Source organism: Leptonychotes weddellii, chromosome 5 (genome assembly GCF_054177405.1).
Source record: "Leptonychotes weddellii isolate Sample4059 chromosome 5, ASM5417740v2, whole genome shotgun sequence".
NCBI classification, from domain to species: domain Eukaryota; kingdom Metazoa; phylum Chordata; class Mammalia; order Carnivora; family Phocidae; genus Leptonychotes; species Leptonychotes weddellii.
This window is the reverse complement of record NC_138373.1, coordinates 34,283,480-34,311,369: the sequence shown is the minus strand read 5'-3', so window position 1 is coordinate 34,311,369 and position 27,890 is coordinate 34,283,480. Positions and strand designations below refer to the sequence as shown.

At 61.9% G+C, this 27,890-nt stretch overlaps 3 protein-coding genes across 17 annotated transcripts in view; 2 read left to right on the top strand and 1 right to left on the bottom strand.

Annotated features, from left to right (window-relative positions):
* The first annotated feature begins 571 nt into the window (after positions 1 to 571).
* Positions 572 to 11,887, top strand: NHERF2 (NHERF family PDZ scaffold protein 2). Of its 4 annotated transcripts, none has more exons than XM_081820292.1 (7): positions 572 to 864; positions 3,273 to 3,473; positions 8,832 to 9,011; positions 9,693 to 9,846; positions 9,924 to 9,967; positions 10,513 to 10,578; positions 10,810 to 11,887. In XM_081820292.1, exons 1-7 carry the CDS (start codon positions 652 to 654, stop codon positions 10,966 to 10,968), a joined length of 1,017 nt encoding a protein of 338 aa, XP_081676418.1. In that variant the 5' UTR covers positions 572 to 651; the 3' UTR covers positions 10,969 to 11,887. The 4 variants fall into 4 exon arrangements, with proteins under 4 accessions (XP_081676418.1, XP_081676419.1, XP_006741976.1 ...); XM_081820293.1 differs by having other exon boundaries at positions 579 to 864; positions 10,513 to 10,575; XM_006741913.3 differs by lacking the exons at positions 572 to 864; positions 3,273 to 3,473 and adding an exon at positions 5,711 to 6,397.
* Positions 11,888 to 12,621: 734 nt separating this feature from the next.
* On the bottom strand, positions 12,622 to 18,296 carry NTHL1 (nth like DNA glycosylase 1). Of its 5 annotated transcripts, none has more exons than XM_006741912.3 (6): positions 18,155 to 18,296; positions 16,906 to 17,144; positions 15,996 to 16,166; positions 14,982 to 15,141; positions 12,904 to 13,009; positions 12,622 to 12,833 (listed from the first exon to the last, which is right to left on the bottom strand). In XM_006741912.3, the coding sequence occupies exons 1-6, from the start codon at positions 18,288 to 18,290 to the stop codon at positions 12,701 to 12,703; spliced, it is 945 nt and encodes a 314-aa protein (XP_006741975.1). In that variant the 5' UTR covers positions 18,291 to 18,296; the 3' UTR covers positions 12,622 to 12,700. The 5 variants fall into 5 exon arrangements, with proteins under 5 accessions (XP_006741975.1, XP_030893400.2, XP_081676421.1 ...); XM_031037540.2 differs by having other exon boundaries at positions 16,906 to 17,141; XM_081820295.1 differs by lacking the exon at positions 18,155 to 18,296 and adding an exon at positions 17,238 to 17,613.
* Positions 18,297 to 18,387: 91 nt separating this feature from the next.
* The window catches only part of TSC2 (TSC complex subunit 2), a 33,590-nt gene continuing 24,087 nt past the window's right edge, over positions 18,388 to 27,890 (top strand). For all 8 annotated transcript variants that reach the window (XM_081820291.1, XM_081820289.1, XM_081820290.1 and 5 more), the window contains exons 1-11: positions 18,388 to 18,529; positions 19,012 to 19,178; positions 20,425 to 20,511; positions 21,963 to 22,073; positions 23,036 to 23,180; positions 24,159 to 24,276; positions 24,927 to 24,975; positions 25,374 to 25,499; positions 25,825 to 25,898; positions 26,131 to 26,257; positions 27,377 to 27,520. In XM_081820291.1, the coding sequence (XP_081676417.1) occupies positions 19,041 to 19,178; positions 20,425 to 20,511; positions 21,963 to 22,073; positions 23,036 to 23,180; positions 24,159 to 24,276; positions 24,927 to 24,975; positions 25,374 to 25,499; positions 25,825 to 25,898; positions 26,131 to 26,257; positions 27,377 to 27,520 (1,119 nt within the window). In that variant the 5' untranslated portion in view covers positions 18,388 to 18,529; positions 19,012 to 19,040. The remainder of the gene's footprint in view (positions 18,530 to 19,011; positions 19,179 to 20,424; positions 20,512 to 21,962; positions 22,074 to 23,035; positions 23,181 to 24,158; positions 24,277 to 24,926; positions 24,976 to 25,373; positions 25,500 to 25,824; positions 25,899 to 26,130; positions 26,258 to 27,376; positions 27,521 to 27,890) is intronic.

The window sequence follows — 27,890 nt, the reverse complement described above, 5'->3', positions numbered from 1 at the left end:
CCTTTTTGCCTCCTGGACCGTCCTGGGACTCTGTTGGGTCACGGCAGCTCCCGGTGCAGGAGAGATCCAGATACCGGGACAGCGGGGGAGGAGGTGGGGGGAAGGGAGGGTGTGTTCCCGAGGATGGTGGACAGAGCTGTGTCCCTTGTTCTTACCCTCTGCCCCTGTGTGGGATTCCTCGGCCTGAGGACCCTTTCTCCACCCCTCTCCTACCTCAAGAGCCCGCCTCGGTGTCACAAATACAGTAGGTGCTCAATAAATGTTCCTGGACTAGGAAGCAAAGATGCTGGCGCCAGGGAGGCTGCCCAGAGTCGGGGCGAGAGAGAGGTGGTCCCTAGGCCCTGCGGCCTCCCCCCCACCCCCCGGAATTGGCGGGGTGCCGAGGCCGGGCCACAGCCAGGACCGGCCGGGACTCGGGGCGGGGGCGGCCCCACGGAGGAGGCGGGGAAGGGGCGGGCGCGGGGGCGGTGCCATAGCCCGAGCCCGAGCCCGAGCCCGAGGCGACGGGAGCCGAGCCGGAGCAGCCGAGGGCGCCGCCGGGTCCCCAGCGCCGCCGCTGCCGCCTGCGCGCTGCCCCCCGCGCCCCTGCCTGCCCGCGGCAGGCGTGAGCGCCGTGGCCGGCCGGTGGCCGGCCGGTGGGCAGCCGCCACCATGGCCGCCCCGGAGCCGCTGCGGCCGCGCCTGTGCCGCCTGGTGCGCGGCGAGCAGGGCTACGGCTTCCACCTGCACGGCGAGAAGGGCCGCCGCGGGCAGTTCATCCGGCGCGTGGAGCCCGGCTCCCCCGCCGAGGCGGCCGCGCTGCGCGCCGGGGACCGGCTGGTCGAGGTCAACGGCGTCAACGTGGAGGGCGAGACGCACCACCAGGTGGGTGCCCGCGCCCCGCCCGCGGCCCCGCTGGGCCCTCTCCCCGGGGAGCGCGGCCCCGCCCCGCGCTCGCGGCGGGGGCGCCAACGACCGCCGCTCCGGGCGCTCCGTGCGCCCAGGCCTCGGCGCCCTGCCCCGCGGGCCGGAGGGGGGTCGCGCGAGGGCCTGCGTGGGCTCCCGCTACGAGGTTGCGGACGTGGCCACGGAGGCAGCGGCCGCCGGCCTCCTTCCTCGCCTCTCCCCCTCAGGAAGCTGGCGCCTGCACCGCGGAGGGGCATCCTGGCGGGGAGGGGCCCGCACTGCGGCTCCTCGCCCTCGGCCCCAGCACTTTAGTCCTGTTCGGGCCTCATGTGCAAGGAGTGCAGGCGTCAGTCACCTTGGGGGCCCTCCATGCTTTGCGGGCCCGGAGTGCTTGTCTATGAGTGTAAACACGTGCTTGTGTACACAGCTGGGTATGTGTGTGTACACGTCCCTCTCGGGGTCACGCCCGTGTGCCCACATCGGTTCTGGGGGTACCTGAGGGGTGTCCCAGTGAGGGCACACCTGTATGTGCCTGTGTCAGTGTGTGTGTGTGCGCGTGTGCACGTGCTGCCCTGTGCGTGTGAATATACAGGTCTGCACCTCTAGGTGTGTGTGTCCAGGCCTGTGGGTCGGCCTGCCTGGCTACGAGTAGTCATCAGTGTGTGTTGGCAGGTCAATGTACTAATAATGTGTGTCTTGGCTGATGGTGTCTGGGTCCCTCAGAGTCGCTGCTGGTGGCAGCATATGCCACTCCTTGGAGGCTGCCCGGCCCTGCAGGGGCTGCTGCCGCAGCCCCCTGCCCCTTGCCCCCTGCCGCTGGGCATGAGGGCCAGAAGCAGGGCAGGGTCTGTTCTCAGCAGGTTCTGCTCCCTGGGGACTCTCTATCTTCCACTGCCCAGGGACTCAGCTGGCTGGAGTCCAGCCTCCCTCCACCCCTTCTGCTCAGGCTTCTCTGTGTCCTCCCCAGCACCCGTGAGTCTGTGACCTGTCTTCGTGGCCAGCCCTGGGGCCTAGAGATTAGTATTTTTGTTCCTGGCTGGGCCAGCAGCTGAACTCCAGCTTCTACCCCTGAAGCCCCTGTCTGTCCGTCTGTCTGCCTACCTTCTGTGTTCCACCCAGCGTGTCCCTGGATAAAGCTGTTTGCTGAAGGAGGGTGGGGTGCGGGCCAGAGGTCTGGGCTTGACAGACCACAGGGAGGGGTGCCAGAGTGCCAGCTGGCTTTGGTTTAACAGTCACTGCCACACTTGCCCCAAGAGCACCTGCTTCTCCCAGGGCCCCGGGTGCTGGTCTCGAAGTTTACACACCGGACCATGCTGGCCCAGGAGGGAGGAGGTGCTCTTACAGCTCCTTGTTTGACACATGAAGAAACTGATGCTTGAGGATATTGGGCGTCTAGTCTGGGTCCCACAGTCAGGAAGCGGCAGGGTGCTGGGGTCCCCCTGTGGCTCTCACCAAGAGAGAGGAGAGGGCAGAGGAGGGCCAGGGGGAAGATGGGCCTGGTTCACACCCTCCTGTCCGTTGACAGCTTCTGCCAAGCAGCTGTTGGGGGCCCTCTCTGCCCTCCCCCAAGACTTGGGGTGGGGGTCTTGTCCTTCCTACCCCAATGCCCAGGGGGCACTGACTGCTCCTTCTCCCTGCAGGACACACCCTGACATGCACACTCCATGGTCCCCCACATGCTCTAGACACTTCACAGACACCTGCATAGACACACATGGCCCTCATGTCGCACTTGGTCCTACAGGTGGCCTCTGCCTGCCGGGTCTGAACCCTGCTTCCCAGGTTGTGTGTGGGTGCCCCAGCGGGTGCGTTGCCACAGGAACCAGGCCTTCCTGTCTCTGCAGGTCCAGCAGGGACAGGTGGTCATGGTCTGGAAGCAAATGGAAGGCTCAGAGGCGGGGGTTTAGACATCCATGCTCCACTGCTCAGAACAGCAATGGCCACAGACCCTCAGACAGGGACCTAGGGAGACCGCTCGCTCCCTCACCCGCAGACTGAGAGACAGACCCTGAAACAGCTGGATGCACACCTGCACACATCCGTGCGCACACACTCAGACCCTGAAAACCCCAAGCTCAGCCGTGCACCACCTTTCAGACCAACTGCCTCACCCAGCTTCCCAGCCCTTCCTGGACAAGACCCGGGGCCAAGGCCAGGCCCTGCAGTGACCCTGTAGCCCTGTGTCAGGAGTCCTCCGTAAAGAGGGAGGGAGCTGCTGCTGCACTGGGGGTGGGGGGCGGAGCCGGCTGGCCTCTCCGTCCAGCCGCCCACCCCTGGTAGGCCAGCTGCCTGCCCGCGATCCTGGGCCGGCCCCGGGTGGTGTCACTGTCCATGTGCTGCCCAGAGTGCCGACTGCTGACCTGCTCCCCCCAACCTGCCCGGCCCAGGTGGTGCAGAGGATCAAGGCTGTGGAAGGGCAAACTCGGCTGCTGGTGGTGGACAAAGAGACGGACGAGGAGCTCCGCCGGCGGCAGCTGACCTGCACTGAGGAGATGGCCCAGCGAGGGCTTCCACCCACCCACGACCCCTGGGAGCCAAAGCCGGACTGGGCACGTGCAGGCAGCCTGGGCTCTGAGGCTGGCCAGAAGGTACGGCAGGCTCTGCACACCAGGGCCACCCCAGCTTGTCCCAGAACCATCGTGTCTGCCTCTGGATGGCGGGCAGTCTCCCCCTCCGCTCACCTCCACAAGGCTCTGTCTCCATCTCTTCTGCCTCTTGGGGCCCCTGGTGACTACCCTCTTGGCTATTTGGGGCCACTCTTTCTGCCCTCAGTCTGTGTTCTAAGGCACGTGGACTCAGGGGAGCGTGGCCCTGGTCCCTGGCCCTCCATCTCCAGCGCTCTTCCCCAGGATGCTCATTAGAGCTCCCTGGCCTAGGAAAGGTCACTCTGACAAGCCCAGCCTAGGGGCTGAGGGAACTGGGAAGGGTCTGCAGGGATGTTCTGGGACGGAGTGTGCCTAGTTCTGTGTTGATGTCAGGTGTCTGCCTGTCTAAGGAGCCTGCTTATGCTGGGAAGGTCTTGAGAGGTAGGGGCTGGTCCTTCTCTGTGGGCAGTGCATGGTTGGGGACAGCCGGGGACACTCTGAGCTGGGTCCTCAGCTTGGGGTCTACCGCGATTGGGGTACTTTTCTCTTCCTGTGTCCGCTCCAGGCCAGAAGAGCTGGAATAAATATGTGTGTGCGTGTGTGTGTGTTGCTATTCTACCGACTTCTGGGTGGCAGGACTTGGGCGGGGGTTCCTACTTGGGGGAGGCCAAGAGGAAGAGCCTGCCCCTGCTTGTTCTACCCCGTTTTTTAAAATTTTATTATTATTTGTTTCTTTATTTGAGAAAGGGAGAGGGGGAGAGAGAGAAAGGGAGAGCAACCGGAGGGGCAGAGGGAGAGAATCCCCAAGCAGATGCCCCACGGAGTGTGGGGCCTGACTCCAGGCTCAACGCAGGGCTCGATCTCACGACCCATGAGGTTATGACCCATGAGATCATGACCCTGAGCCAAAACCACCCAGGCGCCCCGATTGTTCTATCATCTTGAAGCCCCATGGTACTGTTTCTCGTGCCCGTTTTGCCTTTTTTTTTTTTATTTTAAGATTTTATTTATTTATCTGACAGAGAACGAGAACACAAGCAGGGGCAGAGGGAGAGAGAGAAGCAGAGTCCCTGCTGAGCAGGGAGCCCCAAATGGGGCTCCATCCCGGGACCCCAGGATCATGATCTGAGCCGAAGGCAGACGCTCAAGGGACTGAGCCACCCAGGCGCCTTTTTTCTTTCTTCTCTCTCTTTTTTTTTAAATTTCTTTAAAGGATTCAATCCCAGGGGTTTCCCCAGATCCCACTTTGAGAACCACTGGCCTAATGCCAGTGGAGGTGTGAGATCTGAAGTTTCTGGGTGTGCATGTCTCACGTGTGAGCTGGCCGTGCCTGGGGCTCAGGGGAAGGCGGCATTTCAGGTGGGAAGCCAGCCTGGATGCAGACCTGGGTCTGAACCCTCAGGATGCTTTTTGTTCTCTGGGCTGGAGAGCCTATGGGGGTGGTCAGGGCCCGAGTTGGGGGCATCCGGGTCAGCTGTGGGGTTTCAGGGAGGTCTGGGGACGATGTGCTGGCTGGGCTGGCTCCCAGAGCACCGCTCCTTCACAGGCGTCTTACCTCCCGGAGGAAGCGCCCCCGCCCCCAGGCGTTTGTCCATTGATTTAGACACAAACGCTGAGTTCACCTTCCTGTGGAAAAATCCGCCCTCAGGGCTTATCTGGAGGGTGGGGTGCTGAGGCACCTTGTCCTTGGGTGGGACCTTCCCTCTCTGCTATTTCAGGCTCTGGGAGCCACAGGAAGCCTTAGGAGGGGGCTTCCTCTGGGCGTATTTTTAGAGGAACAAAGTGGGGCCTGACTGGCAGGGGCTCTGTGGTAGGGGACGGCCTGGGGACCGGGACTCCAGGAGGTCAGGGGAGGCCCAGGGGACAGGGCGACCCCCTCCCTCCCAGCCAGAGACCTGATGTCTAACTGGCTGAGCTCAGAGGGTCCGATGGAAGAGCCAGGCCTCAGCTGACCTCCCCAGGACCGACTGGCGGTCAGGGTGCCTGGGAGGGTGGTTCTTGCCTGCGGCAGGCAGGACAACCGGCTGGGATGGATGTGGTTTGCTCTAGTGCAGGATGCCAGCCCCTGGGGGCCCCGTGGGAAGTAAGGGCCAAGCTGGGACTCAGGGCCCCGCAAGTCACTCCTGTCCTCTCAGCTCCTTTTCCTCTATCCCGGCTGGGCTGTGGGAGGTGGGGCGGGGAGGACACCGATGGGGCGGCCCCTCCCATTGGGGTGCTGTGGGGTCCTAGTCAGCGGTGACTCAGCCCCAGGCCAGAGCAGGCTGGGCAGGCTGAAGCTGCAGTCCAGCTGATCCTGACAGTGACGAGAGGGACAGCCCCCAAACAGACGGGGCAGCCTGCGGTACCAGGGCCGTGGAGGTGGGGACAGAGCCTGGGCCCCCACTGCCCGTTCTAGAGGCCCTTGGGGTCCGAACGTGAGCGAGCGAGGGAGTGAGAGTCCTGCAGGGGGTGATCGCCTGGTGTGGGAGCCTCGTACCTACGGGAAGGCTCTGGGAGCCTCAGCAGGACTGTCTTATGCTCTGGCGCCGGGGACCCCTCCCTTGCCTCCCTGTCTCCCCAGCCCCGGGTCCTGGGAGCAGGGCAGGGCCTCCCAGCAGCTTCCTTCCTTCCTTTCTTGGGACTGAAACCTAGCCAGTATGGGGTGCCTAGCTGGGGCCTGAGCAGGGGAGGGGGACCCAGACACCACCCTGCTCCCCAAAGTGACTCAGCCCCCATGTCCCCACCCATCCCTGGGGAGCCGGGGCCGCCGTGGGAGGTGGATAAATGGGGTGGTGGCCTGGGCTGGCCGGAGACTTCAGGCCACTCCGGCTGGACGCTCGGTGCCTGCCACTTCTCTCCTGCCTCCCATGGCCCGCTCTGGGGATACCACACCACCGGCCCCAGCCCCAGGAGCCCCTCCGAAGAGACCATCCTGGGGACTTGTGCAGGTCAGGCTGGGTGGGGGCAGGGTGGGCAACGAGGACCCCAGCAGCCAGCTTAGCCCATGTCCTCCAGGGTCAGGAGAGGGGATTTGGGACACCCTGGTGACCCTGGTGCGAGCAGGCTGCACCCTGAGCAACAATGGGGGCCTTTCTCTGTCAGGGCTGGTGAGTCACCATCTGGGGGGGCACAGCCCGGCTCCCGGGGTACCCCCATGCCAGCTTCTTTGTCTGGTCACGGGCTGCGCTGTGAGACCAGGGCTTGTCCAGCTCCGGGCTGCCCGGCTGGGAGCCCTTGGGAGCCTGAGGGCCTGGCTGGGAGGTGGCAGGAAGTGCTCAGAGCCAGGGCCCGGAGCGAGGAATGTGAGCAATGCACTGGGCCTGCCTGCGCCCCCTCCTGACCCACTGCTTCTCCGGGCTTCTCCACGCAGCCTGGCCCCCCGCATTGCAGCCTCTCAACCTGAGGGTCTGGTGCCAGGGGTGGGCCTCCTTGGACGCTGGCTGATCCTGGCTGATCGGCAGGAGAGCAATTCAGGCAAGAATTGCAGAGAAGCCTCTTGGCTAGTGTGGTGAGCGGTGGCTGTGCTGGGTTGAGGCAGGGGGATGGCCAGGATGGTCCCAAACCCGGATGTGACTTCTGCCTGGCCTCATGGCCCCGGATACTCCCCCAGTCCTGCTTCCTGTTTGGGGGCCTTGAGAGACCTGCCGGGGAGGTCACTGTGCAGGGCGTGAGAAGAGGCTGCAGGGCTCAGCGCCAGGGGGCTGTCCTCTCGAACGCGTGTGTCACCGTGTAGCGTGTTGTGAGCGTATGTTTGCGTGTCTGGTCTCTGTGGCCATGCGCCTCTCACATCTGGGCCCGTGTCCACCTGCCAGGCTCTGCTCCTGGCCTGTCAGCCTCGGGGTGTGGGCTCTGGCCACATGGATCTGAGCGGCACCTCTGCGTGCGGGGGCACTCAAAGCCTGTGCCTCGAGGTGTGTCTGGGAGAGGGGCTGAGTCTGTACAGGGGTGCCCTGGAGCACTCGGGGGTCTAACACCCGTCAGTTCAGCTCATGTTGCCCAGCCGAACCCCTGGGGGATCAAGGAGCAGCTGCCCTGTCCCTTGAGTTCCTGGGGTTATGGGGCGAGGTGGTGGCCTGCAGTGGGGATCCCGAGGGCATGTCTGGGCGGGCTTTGGGGGTCCAGAAAGGGGTCCCAGAGGAGGGGTTCAGGCTGGGCAGGAAGAGGGTGTTCTGGACAAGGGGGAGGCCTGGAGCCAAGGCAGGGCACTCGCCCTGTGAGAAAAGATGCGCTTGGGTCCACAGCCAGGCTGACTAGCAGGCCAGAGTACTCACGGTCAGATTTGAGGAATGAGCTCAGAGGCCTGGAGGCTGGGAGTGGTCAGGGGGTGGCCTGAGCTGCAGGGGGCAGGTGCCTGAGGCCTGGAGAGCGTCCCTGGGGGTGAGGGTAGGTAGAGGGTCAGGGAGGGGCCCAGGGAGGGGCCCAGGGAGCACCCCCACCTGGCACTTGCTCACCTGCGCGCGCACTCAAGTCCTGAGCGGCCCCGGAAACCTGAGCTGCTGCCCGCCCAGGCACTCCGGCCACCCGCCATGTTTAATTGAGCACCCACAGCCGCTAGCCACCCACGCTGTGGTCGCGGCCCCAAGCCGTGGCTTGGGGGGGGGCGTCCTGGGGACTGGCCCCTGCCCGCACGGCCCCCTGACCCACAGCCCTACCGCAGGATGCCCGAGGTAAAGCGAGGCGAGGCCCTGGGTTGTCGATGCGGGGAGGCGCTCGGGGCATCCTGGGCCTTCTGTGTTCTGGCAGGGAGGGTGGGAGGGCAGGTCCCACCCTTGGCCTTCTCACTCGCTTTGGCTCGGCCCCTGCGCCCTGTCCCTGGGCCCTTTGGGGGTGGGGGTGGCTCCAGCTTGCTCTGGAATGTAAAAGCAAACACATCACTCTGCCACCAGCCCTATGGAGGCCACAGGGAGAAGGGGAGAAAAAACAAACGTCAGCCTCTCACTCGGAGGGAGGGGGGAGGGGGTTCCCTGGCAGCGCACCCCCCTAGGGATAGCCGTCCAGGACACTTGTCTCACCTGGCTGCTCCTAGGTCCCTGGCCTGGGCTCAGCGCTGACCTTGAGCAGATCCTGTTAATACCCCTGTAAAGCCCCTGGTCCCATTTGAAGTTGTTTTGGGTTTGGAAACTGAGGCTTTGCTCAAGATCCCGCTGCCGAGCTCAATCACAGGCACCCTACCAGGGTCCCCAGGCATGGGTACAGAGGGTTTGTCCCTGATACCTGGGGCTGCCGGGGAGGGCGTGATGTTGAGCGTGGGGTTGGGGTTCCTCTGGCCCACATCCACTGCAGCTGCGTTCTGGGGGCCCGAGGCCTGGCGGGCTGGGTCAGCGGCCGTGGTGGGGGATGGGGGGGGAGATCAGCGCTGAGCCTGGTCTCACGTGCCTGCAGGATGTCGGTGGGACCCCGAGGGAGCTACGCCCTCGGCTGTGCCACCTCCGAAAGGGCCCCCAAGGCTACGGGTTCAACCTGCACAGTGACAAGTCCCGGCCGGGACAGTATATCCGCTCCGTGGACCCAGGCTCACCTGCTGCTCACTCTGGCCTCCGCGCCCAGGACAGACTCATAGAGGTACCTGTCATGGAGGCTTTGGGGTGCTGGGCTCCAAGTGTGTGTCTGGGCCCCTGTCCCCCCCTCACCCCGCATGTGTGTCTGGGCCTGTGCCCCCCCACCCCGAGTGTGTGTCTTGGCCCGTGTCCGCCCCAAGTGTGTGGGCCCATGTCCCCCCCCGAGTGTCTGGGTCCATGTCCCCCCCACCCCGAGTGTATGTCTGGGCCCATGTACCCCCCCGAGTGTGTATCTGGGCCCGTGTCCTCCCCACCCCCAGTGTTGTCTGGGCCCATGTCCCCCTCAGTGTTGTCTGGGCCCGTGTCCCCCCCAGTGTGTGTCTGGGCCCATGTTCCCCCCCCCAGTGTTGTCGGGGCCCGTGTCCCCCCAACCCCCAGTGTTGTCTGGGCCCATGTCCCCCCACAAGTGTTGTCTGGGCCCGTGTCCTCCCCTCAGTGTTGTCTGGGCCCGTGTTCCCCCAACCCCCAGTGTGTGTCTGGGCCTGTGTCGCCCCCAGTGTGTGTCTGGGCAGGGAGGTCCTTGCTGGGAAGAGGAGAGATGCTGGGAACTTGAGCTGGCATTCCTCTTGCTGCCACGGCTGGTGACAACATTGATAAATATTTGATGCCACACCTGGCTGGGTGGCTCAGGGGGCCTGCAGGGGCCTGACTTCCGGCAGTGCTGACCCCATGCTGCTGGTGGCAGGTGAACGGGCAGAATGTCGAGGGGCTGCGCCATGCAGAGGTGGTTGCCAGCATCAAGGCGAGGGAGGATGAGGCCCGGCTGCTGGTGGTGGACCCTGAGACGGACGAGTACTTCAAGCGGCTACGGGTCACGCCCACTGAGGAGCATTTGGAAGGTGGGTTGCTGCCTGGGGGCCTGGGGATGGGGTGAAGCATGGGGGGCTGGGCAGCCACTGACACCCTATTCCCACAGGTCCACTGCCATCACCAGTCACCAATGGGACCAGCCCTGCCCAGGTAAGAGGGTGGGAATGGACCGGGTGGGCCATAGGGGCACCTCTAGGGATCCCCAGGCCTGGCCTCAAGATCTCCTTGTGTTGGTGTGACCATGAGACCCAATCTGGCCCAACCACTTCTAGCTCTCATGCTCCCTGTGGGTCCTGTCCTGGGTCAGCCACACCCCAGCCCCAGGCGGCTGTTGGCCTTGCGGGTCCTGCCCAGTGCTGGCTGGCGACCTGGAGTCTCACTCCATCACTCCTTGGGAAGCTGGCCCTGGCTTCACCCCATGGGATGCTTGTGTGGCTCATTCCTGTTGTGAGCCGGCCAGGGCTGGCTTCCCAGCCCTCCGCAGCACCTGTCCACTCACTGCCGGGTGTCCAGCATCCTGCCCAGGCTGGGCCTGGAGTACAGTAGAGGCTAGGCGCCACCTGCCAAATGGAAGACTAGATGCAGCTCTGATGTGCGTGTGGGCACACGTGTGCGTGTGTGTGTGCTCGTCTGTGTGTGCACCCGCGGCTCCCGGGCAGGGTCCCTGAAGCCACACCTTGCCCTTGGTTTCCCAGGTCAACGGTGGCTCAGCGTGCTCGTCACGAAGTGATCTGCCTGGCTTAGACAAGGACACTGAGGTAGCAAGTGCCTGCCCATCCCCACTGCTGTGCTCATACATGGGGGGTCAGAGCTTTGGGAGTGGGCCTCTGTGCAGCCTGGTCAGTGGGGTCACCACCTCTAGGACACCCTCTAGGGCCCGCTGCCCCAGCCCCACCAGGTGGCCTGTGGTATGAGCTGCCCGGGAGGGGGTCACCCGATGGGGGGCTTGGGTCCGGGACTCACTCTGGCCACCTGCCCCACCCCCCATCCAGGACAGCAGCACCTGGAAGCGGGACCCCTTTCAGGAGAGCGGCCTCCACCTGAGCCCCACGGCGGCCGAAGCCAAGGAGAAGGCGAGAGCCACCCGGATCAATAAGCGGGCACCACAGATGGACTGGAACAGGAAACGCGAGATCTTCAGCAACTTCTGAGCCCCTCCCTGCCTGTTTGCACGGCCCACAGGCCTCGCCCCACAGGCCCAGCCCAGAGTTCCCCAAGCCTCAGTGGACTGGAGGGGGTGCCTCCTCACCCCCAGAAGCCGTGCTGGTCCCACCACCACCCAGGAACCAATGTGCGCCCCAGTGAGCCCCGTCCTGCCCCCCTACCTGCTGGGTGCTGGATAGGGGAGAGGGGGCCCCCCTGAGATAGAAGAGAGGGACAGAGAGAGGCAGTGGTGACCGTGGGCCCGGCCCTTTTGCTGCTCTGCCCGGGCCTGCTGACTTAAAGGAATTTGTGTTTTTGCTTTTCTTCCAAAAACAAAAAAAGAGAGAGAGCTCCAGTTCCACACATGTTTCCACTTAATACCAGAGTCCCGCCCCCGCCCCTGCCCCCGCAGGACGCCTCTCTAAGTAATTGCAATAAAACAAACCTTTCTCTGCAAACCATTTCCTCCCCACCCTTCAGCAGCAGCCATCCCAAGTGGGCGCCCCGGGCACTTCCAGGGACAGAGGAAAACGTAGGGGGGCCAGACTGGTTGTGGGGGCTTCAGCGTGACACTGGGGAGGCCAGATGTGGCTGTAGGAGCTGCCCCTCTGCCCCCTCCCTGCTGGGAGCGGGGGTCACCAGGCCAGGCCCCCATGTCCCTACTCAACTGTGGTCTGGGGCATGGGGCCTGGGCTCCAGGGGCCCGAAGATGGAGGCCCTGTGTCCCAGAAGAGGGTGGTCTCCGGACAGGCCTCTTGTCCCTGCGCCACAGCCGCGAGGCATGGGGAGAGTGGCTGTGGGAGAGCTTGCCTGCCCCCAGGAGACCCCCACCCACTCTCCCTTTCCTGCTGGCCCCAGCTGACATTGCTGTCTGCCCCGTAAGCCATAGCGCATGCGCGCCCTCCTAATAAACAGGCCTTCCTCAGACCTGTGGCCGCCTGTCCTTCCTGAGGCCTCACTTGGGGGTGGGGGGCTGTGGTCTGGGCAGGAAGGGAGCAGCTAGGGAGCCCCACTCTCAGCTGCTGGAAGCAGAGGCTCATTCCCAAGCCTCTCCCACTCCATCCACCTGGCAGCAAAGCCTGACCCCTTTCCACTTCTGCTCTGTCTCCCCCTCCCCAGCCCCCTGGAGACCCCCAAAACTTGGAGCCCTGCCCCCTCCTTCATTGGCACACCCTTGGGGCCCTTGCTATCTTCTCCCTCCCCCCGCCCTCCATGCCTTCTGGATCCTTGACGCCCCCGCCCTCGCACAGCCCCTGCCACTCCAGCAGGTACACACGGGTCAGGTCTCATGTCCTGTGGCACCCGGCCTGGGCCTACTGGTGTTACTCCAGAGGCCAGGTGGCTCTGTAAACACGGGGTAGGGCCTCCTGGCAGAGAGCTCTCAGGGTGCCAAAGTTTGGGGGATGGGTGCAGATCTGCGTGCCCAGCCAGCTGCCCAGGTTGGAGGAGGCCCGGGTCTCCAGCGGGCTTCCCGCCATCCATCTCTTCTGTCCCAGGCTCCTGCACACCCATCACCCCCCACCCCCGCCCAGTCCACAGCCCAGATTTTCACGTCCCCATCTCATCCTCCCAGGCAGCCCCGTTCAGACACACAGCTCACGCACGTGCTTCCCCCGGCCTACCCCCACGCCCCAGGGGTAAGACGCCGCCAGACCCCCACGGCAAACAACTCCCGAGCTTTATTATAAGCAGGCTGTGGCTCCCCAGCGTAGGCCAGCGCACGGTGGCCGGGCCAAGGCTTCATGGCCGGCAGAGGCTGCGTGCAGCCGGGCACAGGCTTCGGTTGAGGCAGGCCTGGCAGTGTGGGTGGACGGGCAGACACGTCTGCTGGCCGAAGCCCACCAACAGTCCGTTGATCTCACTCCACAGCTCCCTGTGAAGGTGAGAGGTCAGCAGGGGAGGGAGACCGAGGGCAGCCCCCCCCAGCCCCCACCCTGCCGCACCGGGGCAGCCAGGCTTCCAGCGCCGCACGAGTCTTCTCCGGGGACTTGGTCGCCGTCTTGGTCCACCCCAGTCTGTTGGCGATTCTGTGCACGTGGGTGTCCACCGCTGTGGGAGACAGGACCAGCTCATCACAGGGCGTGCTGGCTGGACCCAGGCCCTGCCAACAGCCCCAAGCCTGGAGCCGGAGTCTCCCGCGCTCCCACCCCAGGGGCTTCCACGGGGGGCAGGTCAGCGGCTTGAGCGAGAGGGTAGGGCCTGCTAGCTGGGGTGCAGGCAGCGGTGCCTCCTGGCCCAGGAACTGGCTGTGAGTGCTCACGGTTAGGCCAGCGGGAGGTCACGGCCCCCAGCGCCCGCACCTACCACGGCATGGCCAGGGACAGAGCAGGGCGTGTGGCCAGGCCAGCTGCAGCTGCCCTCTCCGTGGGCCGCGGTCCCGGCTCCCCTGGGCCAGGCCACCCCAAGGCTCGGCCTGGGCACCTGCTCTCCCTGCAAGCTGTAGCCCCTGCCTCCTCTCGGCTTTGCAAAAGAGAACCTGAGCCCTACACCTGCTCCCTTCCCCTGCTACTCATGGTCTGGAAAAAGCCTCAGGCCTTCCCCAGACGCTAACGGAGGGCACCCTCTGGGCACAGGGAGGGCACGCAGGTGCAGGGGTCATGCAAGTGGGTCACCACGGCTCCGCTTCCTCCCCTGTAGCACAGAAATGATCACTGCCTGTCCCCCAGAGGGGGACCAAACCCTTGGTCCTCCCCCAGGGGCCCAGCCTAGGGCCACGGCACACCACTCAAGCCTCCTGCGGTCAGGTCCTCTGCACGCTTTCCCAGCTTGGTGGCCAAAGCTCCAAGCGGCTAAGCGTATTGCCTCGTGGCCACCCAGCTGGGACAGCAGGGCTGGGACTGGCTGCTGTAGCCCACAGCTCTGGCTTTCTAATTGAGGGGCTGCTTCCCGGCGAAGCCCCTGAGAGGCAGGGCCCACAGACATCCAGAAAGGGTGACATTCCCACTCGCCCTCCTAGTGTGTCTCCTGCTCCCAAAGGCCTGTTCCCTGGGCTGTGGGCCTATCCCCCACAGACCTGCCAGACCCGTCCCGGGACTCGGGACTCAGGCAGCGAGGACAGCAGCCCACATAAGCTCAAGCATGTGCTGAGAGGCTGTCGGCTGCAGGATCGGGGCGGCGGCGGGGGTCGGGCCCTAGCCCCTGCCTGGCCCATCGTCAGTCTCTGGGGCTGCTGGGCTCTAGCCTAGCGGCTCTTCGGCCCAAGCGCAGTGCTGAGAAGGGTCCCCACCCCAGGGAGCAGGCTTTGGGAGCTGGGAAGTGCTGGGGAGATTTCTGCCCCCCTCCCCACCGCCTGCAGAAGTTCCAGAGGAGCACCAGGGTGGGGGCATACAGAGAGGCTGTGGGTTGGGCCCCAGTTTCTGGGGTTTCTCAGAAACCCCACTGTCTGGGCAAAGACCTGAAGACGCAGCCGCAGCCTAACCCAGCGTCTGTCTTCACGGACACCACCAATGTCAGGAAATGGATTCCAGGAGGGGCTCCCCCCAGCGCCTCCTCCCCTGGCATCCCCCTGCCTTTACCGTGCCTCCCCCATGGGCCCGCTCTTGAGCCTTCCTCTACTGGCCCCCTCCCCCACCTGATGCCGGTGTTGTTCCTTCTGCCCAGATGGCACTTTCTCCTCCTAGCCTGCCAGCCCCCCTCACTCTTCAGCTCTTGGCTGAGTTATCACCTCCTTCTAGGAGGTCTCCTCAGATGCCCCAGACCAGGCCGGCTCTGACAGTGCCATGCATGCCCCCGGGAGTGTTTCTACCTCACAGGTAAGGAGTTACGTGCTCAATCTCTTTCTTCGTGCATAGTACAGACTTTGAATCCATCCCCAGGGCCTCTCACAGAGCCCAGTGCAGGGTAGATGCTCAGCAAATGGGAACTCCTCCCATTAGTACCCACCTGTAGGCAGGGCAGGCCTAGCTCAATGCTGGAAACATCTTTCTGACCCTTTGGGCTAAATTGTGGGTGAGGGGACTTGAGCTGGGGTCACAGACCACAGGACGTGGCCAGCCCTGCCCTCCCTGTGTATGCCACTCACCGATGCCAGACACGGCACCCCAGGCCACGGCCATGGCCAAGTGTGCCATCTTGGGCCCAACGCCCGGAAGTGCCACCAGCTCTGCCACAGAAGCTGGGATGTCCCCGCCATAGCGCTGCTGCAGGATGGCACTGGTCTGCTTGATGTACTTGACCTTGCTCTGAAAGACGGAGGGGGGTGGTCAGCCCTGGAGGTGGAGGGTGTAGCCCTACTTGGGAGGATGAGTCCTGAGGGAGACCCACAGGAGTCCAGAGCTGCCTGTCACCTGCCTTAGACACACTCAGAGGCACCTGTTTGTCCCTGTCCCCCCAAGAGGTGGGAATGAGCCAAGGGCAGCAGGGAGACTGAGGGAGGCCCAATGCAGGCCTGGACCAGTGACATGTGTGTGGGGTCTAGCTCAGGTCCCCTGCCCCATCACTCCCCCAGAGGCCAGGTGGGCTAGGCAGGGCCAGCCATGCCAGGGGCTGGGCTCAGCAGCACCTGGACCTTCAGGAAGGAAGGCTGGAGCCTGGGGCTCCCCCGCCAGCCGCCAGGCCAGCTGGGTGGCTCCCATACTGTGCCTGAGCAGAGAGGACTATTTAAAACCCATTTGACAAACTGCAGCCCACGCCAATGCCAAGGGGAAGCAGCCCCACCCGCCCAGCTGCCTTCAACAGAGCCGCCCACTTGCCACCAGTGCTCTAGGGCCTGTTGGGGCTCCAGAGGGAAGGGGGTGACGCACTCCAGGGAGGCTTGGAGTAAACAAAGGGAAAGGCGGGTGGGCAGCCTCAGGGAGGAAGGGAAGCGCCAGTCAGCTGGGTGGGGAGGTGGAGGAAGGAAGGGGTGGGCTGCAAACAGGAAAGGCCAAGGAGGGAGGCCCCATAGCCCTGGCCCCATTTGCTGGTCAGACGGGCAGGGGGCTCCACCGCGAACTCACATCCAGGTCCCTTTGGCCTCAGATGCCCCACCTGGCCTCCTAAACCCCCACAGCCTCTCCTCGGCCTCCTGACATCTTTCCCAGGCCTGTGGGCTCACCCTCCAGAAGCCTACGGGGTAGATGAGCGTGCCCAGCGTGCTGTCATCTGTCTGCAGGATGCTGTCCACTGTGAGGCCCCGAGCGCGCAGCCGCTGCATGGCACCTGCTGTTACCTGGTCTTTGGTTTGGCTGGAGAGCATCAGTGACAGCAGCACCTGGTACCTCTGCACCTGTTTGCACGGTGACAGGGACCAGGGTAGTGGCAGGTCCTGGGTGCTCACTGTGCGCCGGGCCCCCGCCAAACCCTTTACCACCTCCACCTGTTACCCTGGCCAACGTGTGGGACATCAGCCTCCCACCCACTCTGGCCAACGGACTGTGTGAGCAGTCCGGCCTGGGCCTGTTTTGTTTTCACGTATATAACATGGGGACAATAACAGTGCCTGCCCCCCAAAGCTTAATGGGAGGCTTAAATAAACGATCACAACACTTACAATCAGACCTGGTGCTCGACGGCCAGTGCCTGCTACTGTGATTGCTGTTGCTTTGTGGAGAATCCTACCCATCTCACACACAAGCAAACGGAAGCCCCGAGGAGGTCGTGCACCCAGGTCACCGGTAGTGGAGTTGGGATTAGAATCAAGCTGGTCTAAGGACCAGGCTCCAAGGCAGTGAAGTGTAAGGAACTTTTTCTCTCTCAACAAACATTACGAACTCCCCTGGTAGGTCAGGACTGTGCTGGTGGAAGACAGAGCATGAAGCCCCAAGACACAGGCAGTCCTGACCTGCCGAGTGGCCGCCGTGAAGCAGGTGATGCTGCCCTGCGCTCTGGGACCCAGGTGCTGTCCCCTCGAGGTGCCGCCTGCCGGTGAGGGTGCCAGTCTAGAGCTGCCAGGGTCAGGCTGTGCCCTGACAGAGGAAGCAAGTGTCTTGTCCAGAAGGCAGTCACCAGGCAGATAGGGCGCCTACCTTTGGGGGTGCGCTGGGGTCATAGCAGTGCTCAGCCCCCAGCTGGTCCACAGGCGCGTCCTTCCCACTCCTCATGGTGCGGATGTTCACCAGCTGCTGCTGCCAGTCTGGGGGTTCCCAGCCTGGTGCCTCTGGGGGTTTGGCGCCTTCTCCTTTCTCATGATCTGAGGCTTCGTAGGTGACACTCAGTTTCTGTGTCTTCCGCTGACGCTTTGCGGGGCTGTGGCTTTTCTTTCCTTCTGCAAAAAAGTGCCATTCAGCAGGGGCCCCAGGTGAGGGTGGGTGTGGGTGCTGTCCCGCCTGCTACCACCCATCATCATTCATTCAACGACCATCCATCATCTACCGCAGCTGGGGCTGCTCTGGCCTCTGCAGCGCGTGCTCTGGGGCAGGTCAGCTTTCCCCACGCCACTGCCCTCCTGACCAAGTTTGCGTTAGGACAGGACGACTCTACCCACAGCCTCCACCATGGTGCCCCTCCAATCTCATTTCCACATGGGCCCAGAGAGACATTCCTAAGGCCCAAATCAGACTGTGTCATTTCCGTTTAAAACTGCTCATTGATTTTTCCTTGTACTCCTGGCAAACTTCAAACTCCATCCCAGCATCAAGGGTCCTCCCTACCTACCTAGCTGGTATTGTTACCTACTTACTCCCCCTGCCCCATTTCCTCCTGCCATGCGTCTGTCATAGTGGGTCTCCTTGTCCGAACTACCCCTAAGTTCACTGGGTGCCTAGGAGAATCCCCCTCTGGCTGCCCTGTTCAGGGGCCCTGTGGGTCTCGCTCACCCCCCTCACCCCCCGCCCCAGACCTGTACACACTAGGTCCTTAATGCCTGCAGAATAAACAGAACGAAGACAACGCCCTTTCCCGTTTCCTCTCAAAGGCACCCTCCAGCAGGGGAAGAGGACTTCTGGCTGGGCGTGTCCTCGGCACCTGGTCTCTCTGAGAGAGAAGCAGCCAGGAGGACAAACGAGGCTGGTGTGCCCACAGAAAGCCCGGCGCAAGTGGAGTATCCCCGGACAGGCTACCGGGACGCGGAGAACTTTCTTGTTCAGGACGAGGGTGGGGGAGGTGCGAGCGCCCGGAACTCAGTCCCTGTGGACCCCTGCCCCTGCGTCCTGGGAACAGGGAGCAGGGTGGGAGTCAGAGCCCCACGTGGGGGCGACTCGGAATCCCAGCCCCTGGCCCCTTGCAGGCTTCTTCCCTCGTCTCTCTCCCCATGCCCCGGTCCGAGTGTCAGGCTACCTGCAGCTGCCTCTCCCCTCCGGAGCGGCGCCTCGTCCCCACCCCCCCGCGGCCCGGTCCCCAGGTCCCGGCTCCGACTCCGGGTCACCATCCTCACGCCCGCCATGCTCATGCCAGAGTCCTGCGCACTACACATCCCGGCGGCCCCCGCGGCCCCGTCACGTGACTCGACTCTTGCTCCGCCTTTCCGCCGAGAGCGGCCGGGAACTACGACTCCCAGCAAGCTCGGCGGCGGCGCTCGGCCCCCCCCCCCCCCCCCGTCCGCTGCCGGAAGTGCGGACCAAGCTTCCGGCGGCGGCTCGGGGGTTTGGGGGCCGGGGTAGCGCTCCCTTCTCCGCGCCGGGACGACCCGGTGCGCGGCGGGCGCGGCGTGGGGTGAGTGGCTCGCGGGCCCCCGACCGCCGACGCCGGCCCGGTCCACCGTGTGGCCCGGCCGCGATGGGGCAGGGGGCGGCGGCCGCGCCGGGGAGAGGGGAGGTGCTGCTCGGCGCAGAGGCGGCGGGGGCGGACCCCGCAGTGTCACGGCCCCGGCCTTCGGCCTGCAGCCGCTCGAGCAGTCCTGGGTTTTAAGACGGAGCGGGTGCGAGGGGCCCCCTGCTTCCAGCGTCCGCGACAGGCCTCCGCCAAGTCGGGGAGGAGAGGGAGGGCGAGCGTCGGAGCCCCAGCCTGCGGTTCCCCTCCCTCACCCGGTGCCCGCTGCTGGCCGGGACCGCCAGGCTGTGCTTGAGGTCCTCCCGGGAGCTGTGGGAGGGTCGTGCCCACCCGAGACCTAGGCTTCCCGGGTGGACGGCCGGAGGTCGGCAGCGGGGCGGGTGCGGGGAGTTGCCCTGAGCTCTCCGCCTGTTTTCTCGGCGCAGAAGCGGCCTCTGCTGCATCCCTGCCCACCATGGCCAAGCCAACAAGCAAAGATTCAGGCTTGAAGGAGAAGTTCAGGATTCTCTTGGGACTGGGAACCCCGAGGCCAAACCCCAGGTCTGCAGAGGGCAAACAGACGGAGTTTATCATCACCGCGGACATCCTGAGAGTGAGTGAGCTGCCCTGTCTGCCCTGCTAGGCTGTTGGGAGGTGCAGGGCAGGCTGGGTTCCGTCTGTCACCAGGTTCTGTGGGAAGTGGGACTGCTGTCCCCAGTGCTCTGGAAGCCTGTACATCTTTCCTTCAGAGGTGCAGGAAGTCAGGACCTTGGGGACTGCGGCTAGCACACTTGAGGTAGTACTAGGATGTCCGTGCTGGAGAACCTACTTCACTAGCCACGGCTAAAACGCCGTGCTTGGTTTCCACGGGTGATTAGGGTTATAGCCAAGTGTTAACCTGGTAATTTGTGAGTTCCTGGAACAAGCGGGTTTTTGTTTTCTGGTGTGTATTTGAATCCCCCTACCACATCCTGGCACCATGTTTTTTTTTTTTAAAGATTTTATTTATTTATTTGATAGAGACACAGCGAGAGAGGGAACACAAGCAGAGGGAGTGGGAGAGAGAGAAGCAGGCTTCCTGCAGAGCAGGGACCCCGATGCGGGGCTCGATCCCAGGACCCTGGGATCATTACCTGAGCCGAAGGCAGACGCTTAACCAACTGAGCCACCTAGGCGCCCCCTGGCACCGTGTTTTATAAATGCTGAGTTTCTGCACTTGTGAGGTTTCCCATTCAGAAACAACCAAAATGTTTGTCAGCTGGTGAACAGATAAACAAAATGTGATGTCATTCGTACAATGGAGTATTACTTGGCAAAAAAAGGCATGCGGTATTGACACATGCCGTAATGTGGATGAACACTGAAAACATGCTAAATGGAAGAAGCCAGACACAAAGGCCCCCACATAACGTGTGATTCCATTTCTATGAAATGTCCAGAATAGGTGAATCCTTAGAGATGGAAAGTCGATCAGCATGTGTCGGGGCCTGAGGGGGTGGGGAGTGACTGCTAATGGGTGTGAAGTTGTACTTTTAGGGGATGAAAATATTCGGGAGTCAGTGGAGGTGGTTGCAAGCCTTGTGAACATACTAAAAGCTAAGTTGTACAGTTTTAAATTGTTCAAACAGCTAATTTTGGTATGTGAATTTTATCTCAACAAAATGAAATGTCATGAAAAAGAGAAGTAGTCTGTTCTCACTCCATTGAAACAGAGTAGTAAATTCTCGTGGTCCCCGATTTCAGAAAGAGCCGGGCCAGGTCTCCAGCGTGGGAATTCTCGGGGTGGTCTGTGACGACTGGTGGTTAAGGAGACCTGTTGCCTGAGCGCTGGCCCCTTTGCTTCTTTCCTCTCTTGCCAGGAACTGAGTGTTGAATGTGGTATCAACAATCGCATCCGGGTGATAGGGCAGATCTGCGAAGTTGCAAAAACGAAGAAATTTGAAGAGGTAGGTCTGCCTCAGTTGGCTGCTGTTGAGAAGTCTGATTTGGCTCTTTCTAGGAGCAGGGTTGACCGCTGACTGCACCCTTTTAGGGGAGCTTCTGGAAACGCTCTGAGCATAACCCTTAGAGGTCACTCACACATGGAGGTGAGGAGCACAGGCATTAAGGTTTTTCCGGCAGTTCCGAGAAAGGCTTTAATAGTGACTTGCATAAACGCATGCTTACTTGGTTTTTCGTATCCCAAGGAAGGTAAGGGAACATCAGGAAACCGTGTGACTCAAGGCATGCCATTTCCGGTGTCTTTTTGGGAGAGGTGTCTAGTTGGTGGCATTGAGCAACCTCACAGATATAAGCCTATTTATTTCGGGCAGATTTTTGCAGGCTCTCTCCGGGCATCCCGAGGACAGACTGGGAAGTTGTCATGAGAGCACCTCAAGGGCTCTGCTGTAGCTTGGCCCGGAGATTATATGGGCAACTTGGGAGGAGACGTGGACCAAGCAGATTGGGATTTGCTAAGGGGGAGGGGAGAGCAACCACGACATCCACAGGTCATCTGAAACATGCAGACTATACGTTACTGAGAATAAATGTGAACATAGGCTTTTGCGTCCATGAAGTTGGCTGCATAGGTATTTGGGGGGGGGGGGCTGTGACTGAATAGATAACCCTGAGAGGCTGGCAGAGCCCCCCGGGTCGGGATCTGCGTCTTGTTGTGGCTTAGGCTTTGTCACTAGGAGTGTTGTGCATAGGACAAAAGAGGTGAAAGTTCTATAGTATCCTGAGACGGTCAGGATGTGGGTCAGACAACATCTAAAGGATGTTTTAGTCCCCTCCTAAGAGAAGTGAGCCCAGGAAAGTTTGAGTGGTCTGAAAACCCTGATTGAAGGGAGCACGGGATGGTTAATGTGGGAGAGAAGGTGACAAGAGAGATTTATTCTGGGCAGCTGCAGGGAACAGGACCCAGGTACCCTGGGAGGCAGATTCCAGAAGCCCACAGCGTTCTCGGCAGCACAGGCTTGGCAGGCGTGTGGTACAGAGTGGCCCTCAGCTGGTACAGAGAGACCAGGGGAATGGGATTTCTGGGTCAGGCTGCAGACCCAGGCCCGCCTGGTTCTGAGACTCTTTCAGTGGCTTTCTTCACTGGAGTCTGAGCATGCTCTAAAGGGGGACTCCTGGCCAATCCCTGGGGGCACCGGGACAGCTCCCCTGGCCTGCTGCTCTCCTCCCTCCCCCCACCCCAGGCTGTGGCCAGGACTTGCGTGGGTTTGAAGTAGCTTGCAGCCGTTCCCCTCTGTAGGCTCCGGCTCACGTGTGCTGTGACAGGTGCATGACATGTGGGCTTTAGGGGAGTGAGTTCTAAGTCAGAAGAACTGTTCTCCATCCTTCCCTCATGGTACTGAGCCTTGAGTGGAGGGGCCAGCACCCCCTAACCGTTGTCCCTCTTTGCTGGCGGCAGCATGCAGTAGAGGCGCTGTGGAAGGCCGTGGCGGACCTGCTGCACCCGGAGCGGCCCCCGGAGGCCCGGCACGCGGTGCTGGCTCTGCTGAAGGCCATAGTGCAGGGGCAGGTAACGGGCAGCGGGTCTGTGTGCAGGTGGAGCTGGCCTGGGTGGGGGGGGTGACATCGGGCGGCCACGGACTGCTCCCGCTGTGCCACGCGTGGACTCTGGTCTTTGGGGAGGGCATCTGGTGCCAGGTCTCTGCAGCTCGACTGCCTGAGCGGGCACCCTAGCCTCTCGAACCCGGGGGACCCCGGGCAAGTCACTGTAGTAGCCTCCACCTCCTCTCCCTTAGAATGGGGATGGCTGTTTTTCTTGCCTCCTCTGGAATGTTTTGGGGTGTCGATGAGGCTGTTCATGCAAAATGACGGGGATGTGCCCACCATGAGAGACGGGTGGCCTCCGGATGCCCTCATGCCCCCGGCCTGGGCCTGGGCCTCTGTCCATGGCTCACTGTGCTCCGGGCTGTGGCCATGCTGCTCTGAGCCTCTCCTAGAACCGCAGGCGGCCTCTGCATTCCTGCCTGGAAGGCTCCCTTCCGTCTTGTGCATTTCCTCCAGCCCTCCACACCCCTGCTGCGTGGAGAGGCCTGTCTCCTCGCAGAGTAGTCAGACCGTTTTTGTCACGTGCGGGCACAAGCACGTCTCTTCTTGGCCATGAGCCCCAGGAGGGCTGGAACAGCATTGTCCCCTGCTGTTCACCCACCGCTGTACCCAGAGCTTGCACACAGTAGGTGCTGTGCGCACGAGTGCACATGTACGTGCGCACGCGTACACACGCACACCTTATTGCATACAGGTGCCGTACACACGAGTGCACATGCACCCGCGCGTGTACACACACACACACTTTATCTGGAGCCGCTCCGACGTGCCCAGTTTGTCGTTTACAGCCAGTGCCTGTGGGAAGGAGAAGGGGTCCCAGGGTCGGGAGTCCTAGAGCCCCCTGTACTTGGACTGTGTATGGCTGTGTGGGAAACCCCACTGGTGGGGGTCCTGGCAGGACTGCTGAGCGTGTGCTTCTATCTTCAGGGGGACCGCTTGGGCGTTCTCAGGGCCCTCTTCTTTAAGGTCATCAAGGATTACCCCTCTAATGAAGACCTCCATGAGAGACTGGAAGTGTTCAAGGCCCTCACGGACAATGGGAGACACATCACCTACTTGGAAGAAGAACTGGGTGGGTGCCACAGTGGCTGTGGGGTTTCTCTGGCCTGGGGGATCCCGTTGAACCCCAGATGCCAGAAGGCTGCTGAGGTGCAGAGGGGGTGCTGCAGTTTACAGGGATGGCCTGCAGAGGGCGCGGCACCACGAGGTTCTGCTTGCCTGGGTGCGGCCTGGAGCAGCCAACGGTCTCCTGGGGAGCTTGTTAGAGATGGACAGTCCTGGGCTTCTCTCCAGACCTGCTGGCTCAGAGTCCCTGGGGAGTGAGGCCTACTAGGTGGGCAGGAGGTGGTCCGAGTTCTGTTGTAGGGAGAGTGTGCTGCTGACCCAGGCGTCAGCCTGTATTTTATCCAGGGTACCCTGAGGTTTCTGGGGGCTGGGGCCGCCTCTTTGTGTTTTCTTGGGTCTCTCTGTGCCCTGGGCCTGACCTCCTAGCCCTCCCCTTGGCTGGCCTTCCTCTCTGTTGTCCTGATGGGGTGACGTTTCCGTGGGTCTTGAGGTTTCATGTCACTGCTGTGAGGAGAAGAGGAAAGAGGAGGAAGTTAGTCTGACTGGGGCCCAGAGATGGGCTTCAGCTGTCTCCAGGACAGGTGCTGACTGGTGGCCATGCTCAGGTTTTCTAAGGTGATTTGGCCAATGGCCAAGCGTGGCTTTTGTCCCTGTTGAGAGAGTCTCAGGGAGGGGTAGAGGGCCAGGAATCTGCCTCCTAGACACGTGCCCAGTGATGCTCGCACAGCCCAGCCTCGGGGGCCCGGGCTCTGAGCATCCAACACACAAACCCTGCTATTGCCTCTCAGCCTGGACCCCCTCAGTGCCTCCTGGGGGCTGGTAAATTTCATAGTCCAAGCTGACAGTCCGAGCCTCCGTCGGCCTGCACATGGCCTGCTATTGCATGGGGCAGGTGACATGGCTGACAGCAGCGGAAGGGACCGGGGTGTTTTCCTGGGGAGGAGTTGAGTAGGCAGTACACCGCTCTTCTCTTCTTCCTCCTCAGCTGGGTTTGTCCTGCAGTGGATGGACGTCGGCCTGTCCTCAGAATTCCTCCTGGTACTTGTGAACTTGGTTAAGTTCAACAGCTGCTACCTGGATGAATACATTGCATCAATGGTCCAGTAAGAAGAGTTCCAATAACGTCCTTCTGATCATAGTTCTGCTGCCTTGGGCGCTGCGTGTAGCTCTGCAGTGTGACTAAAGCTGCTGGAATCAGCAAACAGTCGGAGATGCTGGGAGCAGCGTAGCCGCCCTTTGCTTAACATTTATAGAACGATAGCGTTTTCTCTTTACTAGACGAGTTACGTTAGCTGAGGTTTCTTTTTTTTTTAAAGATTTTATTTATTTATCAGAGAGAGAGAGAGAGAGAGAGGCAGGCAGAGGGAGAAGCAGGCTCCTTGCTGAGCAAGGAGCCCGATGTGGGACTCGATCCCAGGACCCTGGGATCATGACCTGAGCCGAAGGCAGAGGCTTAACCGACTGAGCCACCCAGGCGTCCCTAGCCGAGGTTTCTGTATCGTCGTTTTTGTTGTTGTTTGTTCACATACTCTGGGAGCCGTGAGGGCAGGGGCTGGGTCTTGCTGGTGCTTTCCAGCCAGCGCTGAGCAGTGGTTGGCCCAGGGCAGGCACCTGCTTGTCTGTGGGTGAGTGGAGCCGTCAGGGGTTCGAGTTCTTGATTTAACTGACTTGTAGAGTCACCATAAGGTGAGACGGAGCCACTCAGTCTCTTGAGAAACATATCCTTCCGCTGACTTTTCGCTTCCTCCAACAGTATGATCTGCCTGCTGTGTGTCCAGACCGTGTCATCCGTGGACATAGAGGTTAGTAGCTGGTCCTCCCCAGGGTTGGTTCCTCTCACCCTCCTTCTGGGCGGGCCGGGTGGCGGAGTGCTTGAAACCCCAGCTCTGGGGTCAAGCCCTGCACTGCCCCTCACTGGTTGTGTGGCCCTGGGCTGGCTGCTTGGCCTCTCTGGTACTCAGGACTCTGCAGTAAGGGTGGTTGGTTGGATGACCTCCGTCGTGGGGTCATAGTTCAGGATGGGGTGACCTACAGTGACGGTGATGCTCACTCGCTCTTGCTGTTCTAAGGAAGGCTGCTTTGGCAGTGGGGAGGGGCGGCAGTCACCAACCAAAGGAGGGTGGGCAGGAGGCTAGGGGGTCACCTCCCTGCGGGCGGGAGGCAGGGCAGGGCCGGCGTGACCCCTATCCCCCCTCCCCAGGTCTCCCTGCAGGTGCTGGATGCCGTGGTCTGTTACAATTGCCTGCCGGCTGAGAGCCTCCCCTTGTTCATCGTCACCCTCTGCCGTACCATCAACGTCAAGGAGCTCTGTGAGCCTTGCTGGAAGGTGGGGGTCTGAACTGTTGTTCTGGAGAGTTCTTCCCTGGATGAAGTTAAAAGTCAGGCACGTGGATAGGACAAGGGCCATGCTGTGTTCAGGGAATGGCCATCTGCCCTGTTGAGGGGAATCCAGTAACATTTTCCCAGGGGGCTGAGCTGAGGCCAGGGTTTTAGCAGCATTTTGAAAATTCTACAGCCTCTGTGTTTGGGAGGAGGTGGCGGAGAAGCGGCTGGACGCAGAGGGCTTCAGAGCGGTGGCTGTGCGAGGCTGGCCCCCGGGGCCTGGGGCTTCTTTCTGCCCATCTCTGATGGCGGTGCATTCTGTTTCCCAGCTGATGCGTAACCTCCTGGGCACCCATCTGGGCCACAGTGCCATCTACAACATGTGTCGTATCATGGAGGACAGGCGAGTGTGCGCCAGGCCTGGGGCGGACCCGGTCGGGCCAGGTGGCTTGGGTCAGCTGCCACAAAACCTTCTCCAGGGGGCTGAGAGCTTTCCTGTCCCTTTGAGGTGGCTGCTTCGGAAGCTTGCACTAGAGTTAGAGCTTACATCCCGTGTGCCTGCCCTGTAAGAGCAGGGAGCTTGGGGAGGCTGCACGGGCTCCCCTGACACGTGGTCTTCCTGCGGATTGTTCCAGAGCCTACATGGAAGATGCCCCGCTGCTGAGAGGGGCTGTGTTCTTTGTGGGCATGGCTCTCTGGGGAGCACACCGACTCTACTCCCTCAAGAACTCCCCGACGTCCGTGCTGCCGTCGTTTTATGAGGTGACTGGGTTTGTGCACCATAGTAGCTGGGTGGGGGGGGGGGAGGTGCAGCTTTTGGTCACTTGCTTTGCATCTTGGAGACCATGAAGTTTAGGACCCTTGGAAGGATTTATATTATTTTTATAAAGATTTTATTTATTTGACAGAGACAGGGAACACAAGCAGGGGGAGTGGGAGAGGGAAAAGCAGGCTTCCCAGAGCAGGGAACCCGATGCGGGGCTCGATCCCAGGACCCTGGGACCGTGACCCGAGCCAAAGGCAGACGCTCCACGACTAAGCCCCCCAGGCGCCCAGGAGGGTTTTATTTTATTTATTTATTTGTTTTTATTTATTTGTTTTTTAAAGATTTTATTTGTTTATTTGACGGAGAGTGACAAAGCGAGAGCAGGAACACAAGCGGGGGGAGTGGGAGAGGGAGAAGCAGGCTTCCCGCGGAGCAGGGAGCCCGATGCGGGGCTCGATCCCAGGACCCTGGGATCCTGACCTGACCCGAAGGCAGACGTTTAACAACTGAGCCACCCAGGTGCCCCGAGGGTTTTATTTTTAAGTAAGGTTCTGTCTTACGGGTTTCACCTCGTGTAGATCAGCATCAGAACTGCTTCAGACTCCCCGAGGTGGCGGTTTTATCTCGGCAAGCGCTGGTCTTGCTCTTGCTCTAGAGAGAGGCCCGAGATGTAGCTTCTGTGTCCGTGGTGCCCGCCGGCGTTCAGGGCACTTGCTGTGCACGTTCTCACGCGTGGGCAGGGCGCCCTGTGAGCCGGGCCCGGGTGCCCGGTGCTGCACAGTGTCCCGAGCCTCGTCCCTCCTGCCGCGACCCACTTCTCGGGCGGTGGAGGGCGTGGTCTTTGCCCTCGGTTTGCAGGGGTAGCACTCTGGGTCTCTAGGCTGGTGAGCCAGTGGCCCAGGATCGGCAGCGAGTGGTCTGGCTGAGTCCAGCCCTTTGGAGCCAGGGTAGAAAGACTGTTTCTGGGCTCCTGAGAGACTTCTTCTGTGGCCCGTGAGAGATGTGTGGGGAGCAGGTCCGGGAGAGGTGGTCCTGAGGGCCATGGGATGGGGGGCTTGCCAGGCAGGAGCGGGAAACGGCTGACCACTCTGTGTTCCCTGGGTCTCTTGTTCCAGGCCATGACCTGTCCAAACGAGGTGGTGTCCTACGAAATCGTCCTCTCTATAACCAGACTCATCAAGAAGTACCGGAGGGAGCTCCAGGCTGTGGCGTGGGACATCCTGCTGAACATCATGGAGCGCCTGCTTCAGCAGCTCCAGGTGAGGCGGCCAGAAGGCCGTGGGCACCGGGGGGTGGGGGGGACTGGGACGGTGGGCTGGCAGGCCATGGGGCCCTTGCCGGGGCGGCTGGGGGCCTGCGGCTTATCTCCCGATGAGGAGCGCTCTCCCTCTGTGCCTGCCCCGCCACGTGCTCGGACAGCTCCTTGCACTCTCACCTGCTGAAGATGCTGGCTTTGACGCTGCTCTGCGCTTTGGGAACGCAGGTGGGCGGGGGGTGGGTCTGGTGTCACTTGAGGCCAGAAGGGTAATGGGATGGCTCCCACTTTGCCGCAACTTTGGCTGAAGTACTAGCGGGGCGGGGAGGGGAGGACATGGTGCAGTGCGGGGACTGCAGTGTCTAGCATGGGCT

Excerpts from the sequence above, each read along its gene's own strand:
- NHERF2 (XM_081820292.1), top strand. The coding sequence starts at position 652 with ATGGCCGCCCCGGAGCCGCTGCGGCCGCGCCTGTGCCGCCTGGTGCGC. Across the intron at positions 9,847-9,923 it reads CACTGAGGAGCATTTGGAAG|GTCCACTGCCATCACCAGTC; the intron begins GTGGGTTGCTGC and ends CTATTCCCACAG. Across the intron at positions 10,579-10,809 it reads TAGACAAGGACACTGAGGTA|GACAGCAGCACCTGGAAGCG; the intron begins GCAAGTGCCTGC and ends CCCCCCATCCAG.
- NTHL1 (XM_006741912.3), bottom strand. The coding sequence starts at position 18,290 with ATGTGTAGTGCGCAGGACTCTGGCATGAGCATGGCGGGCGTGAGGATG. Across the intron at positions 17,145-18,154 it reads GAGGGGAGAGGCAGCTGCAG|AAGGAAAGAAAAGCCACAGC; the intron begins GTAGCCTGACAC and ends ACTTTTTTGCAG. Across the intron at positions 13,010-14,981 it reads GGGTGCCGTGTCTGGCATCG|CGGTGGACACCCACGTGCAC; the intron begins GTGAGTGGCATA and ends TGTCTCCCACAG.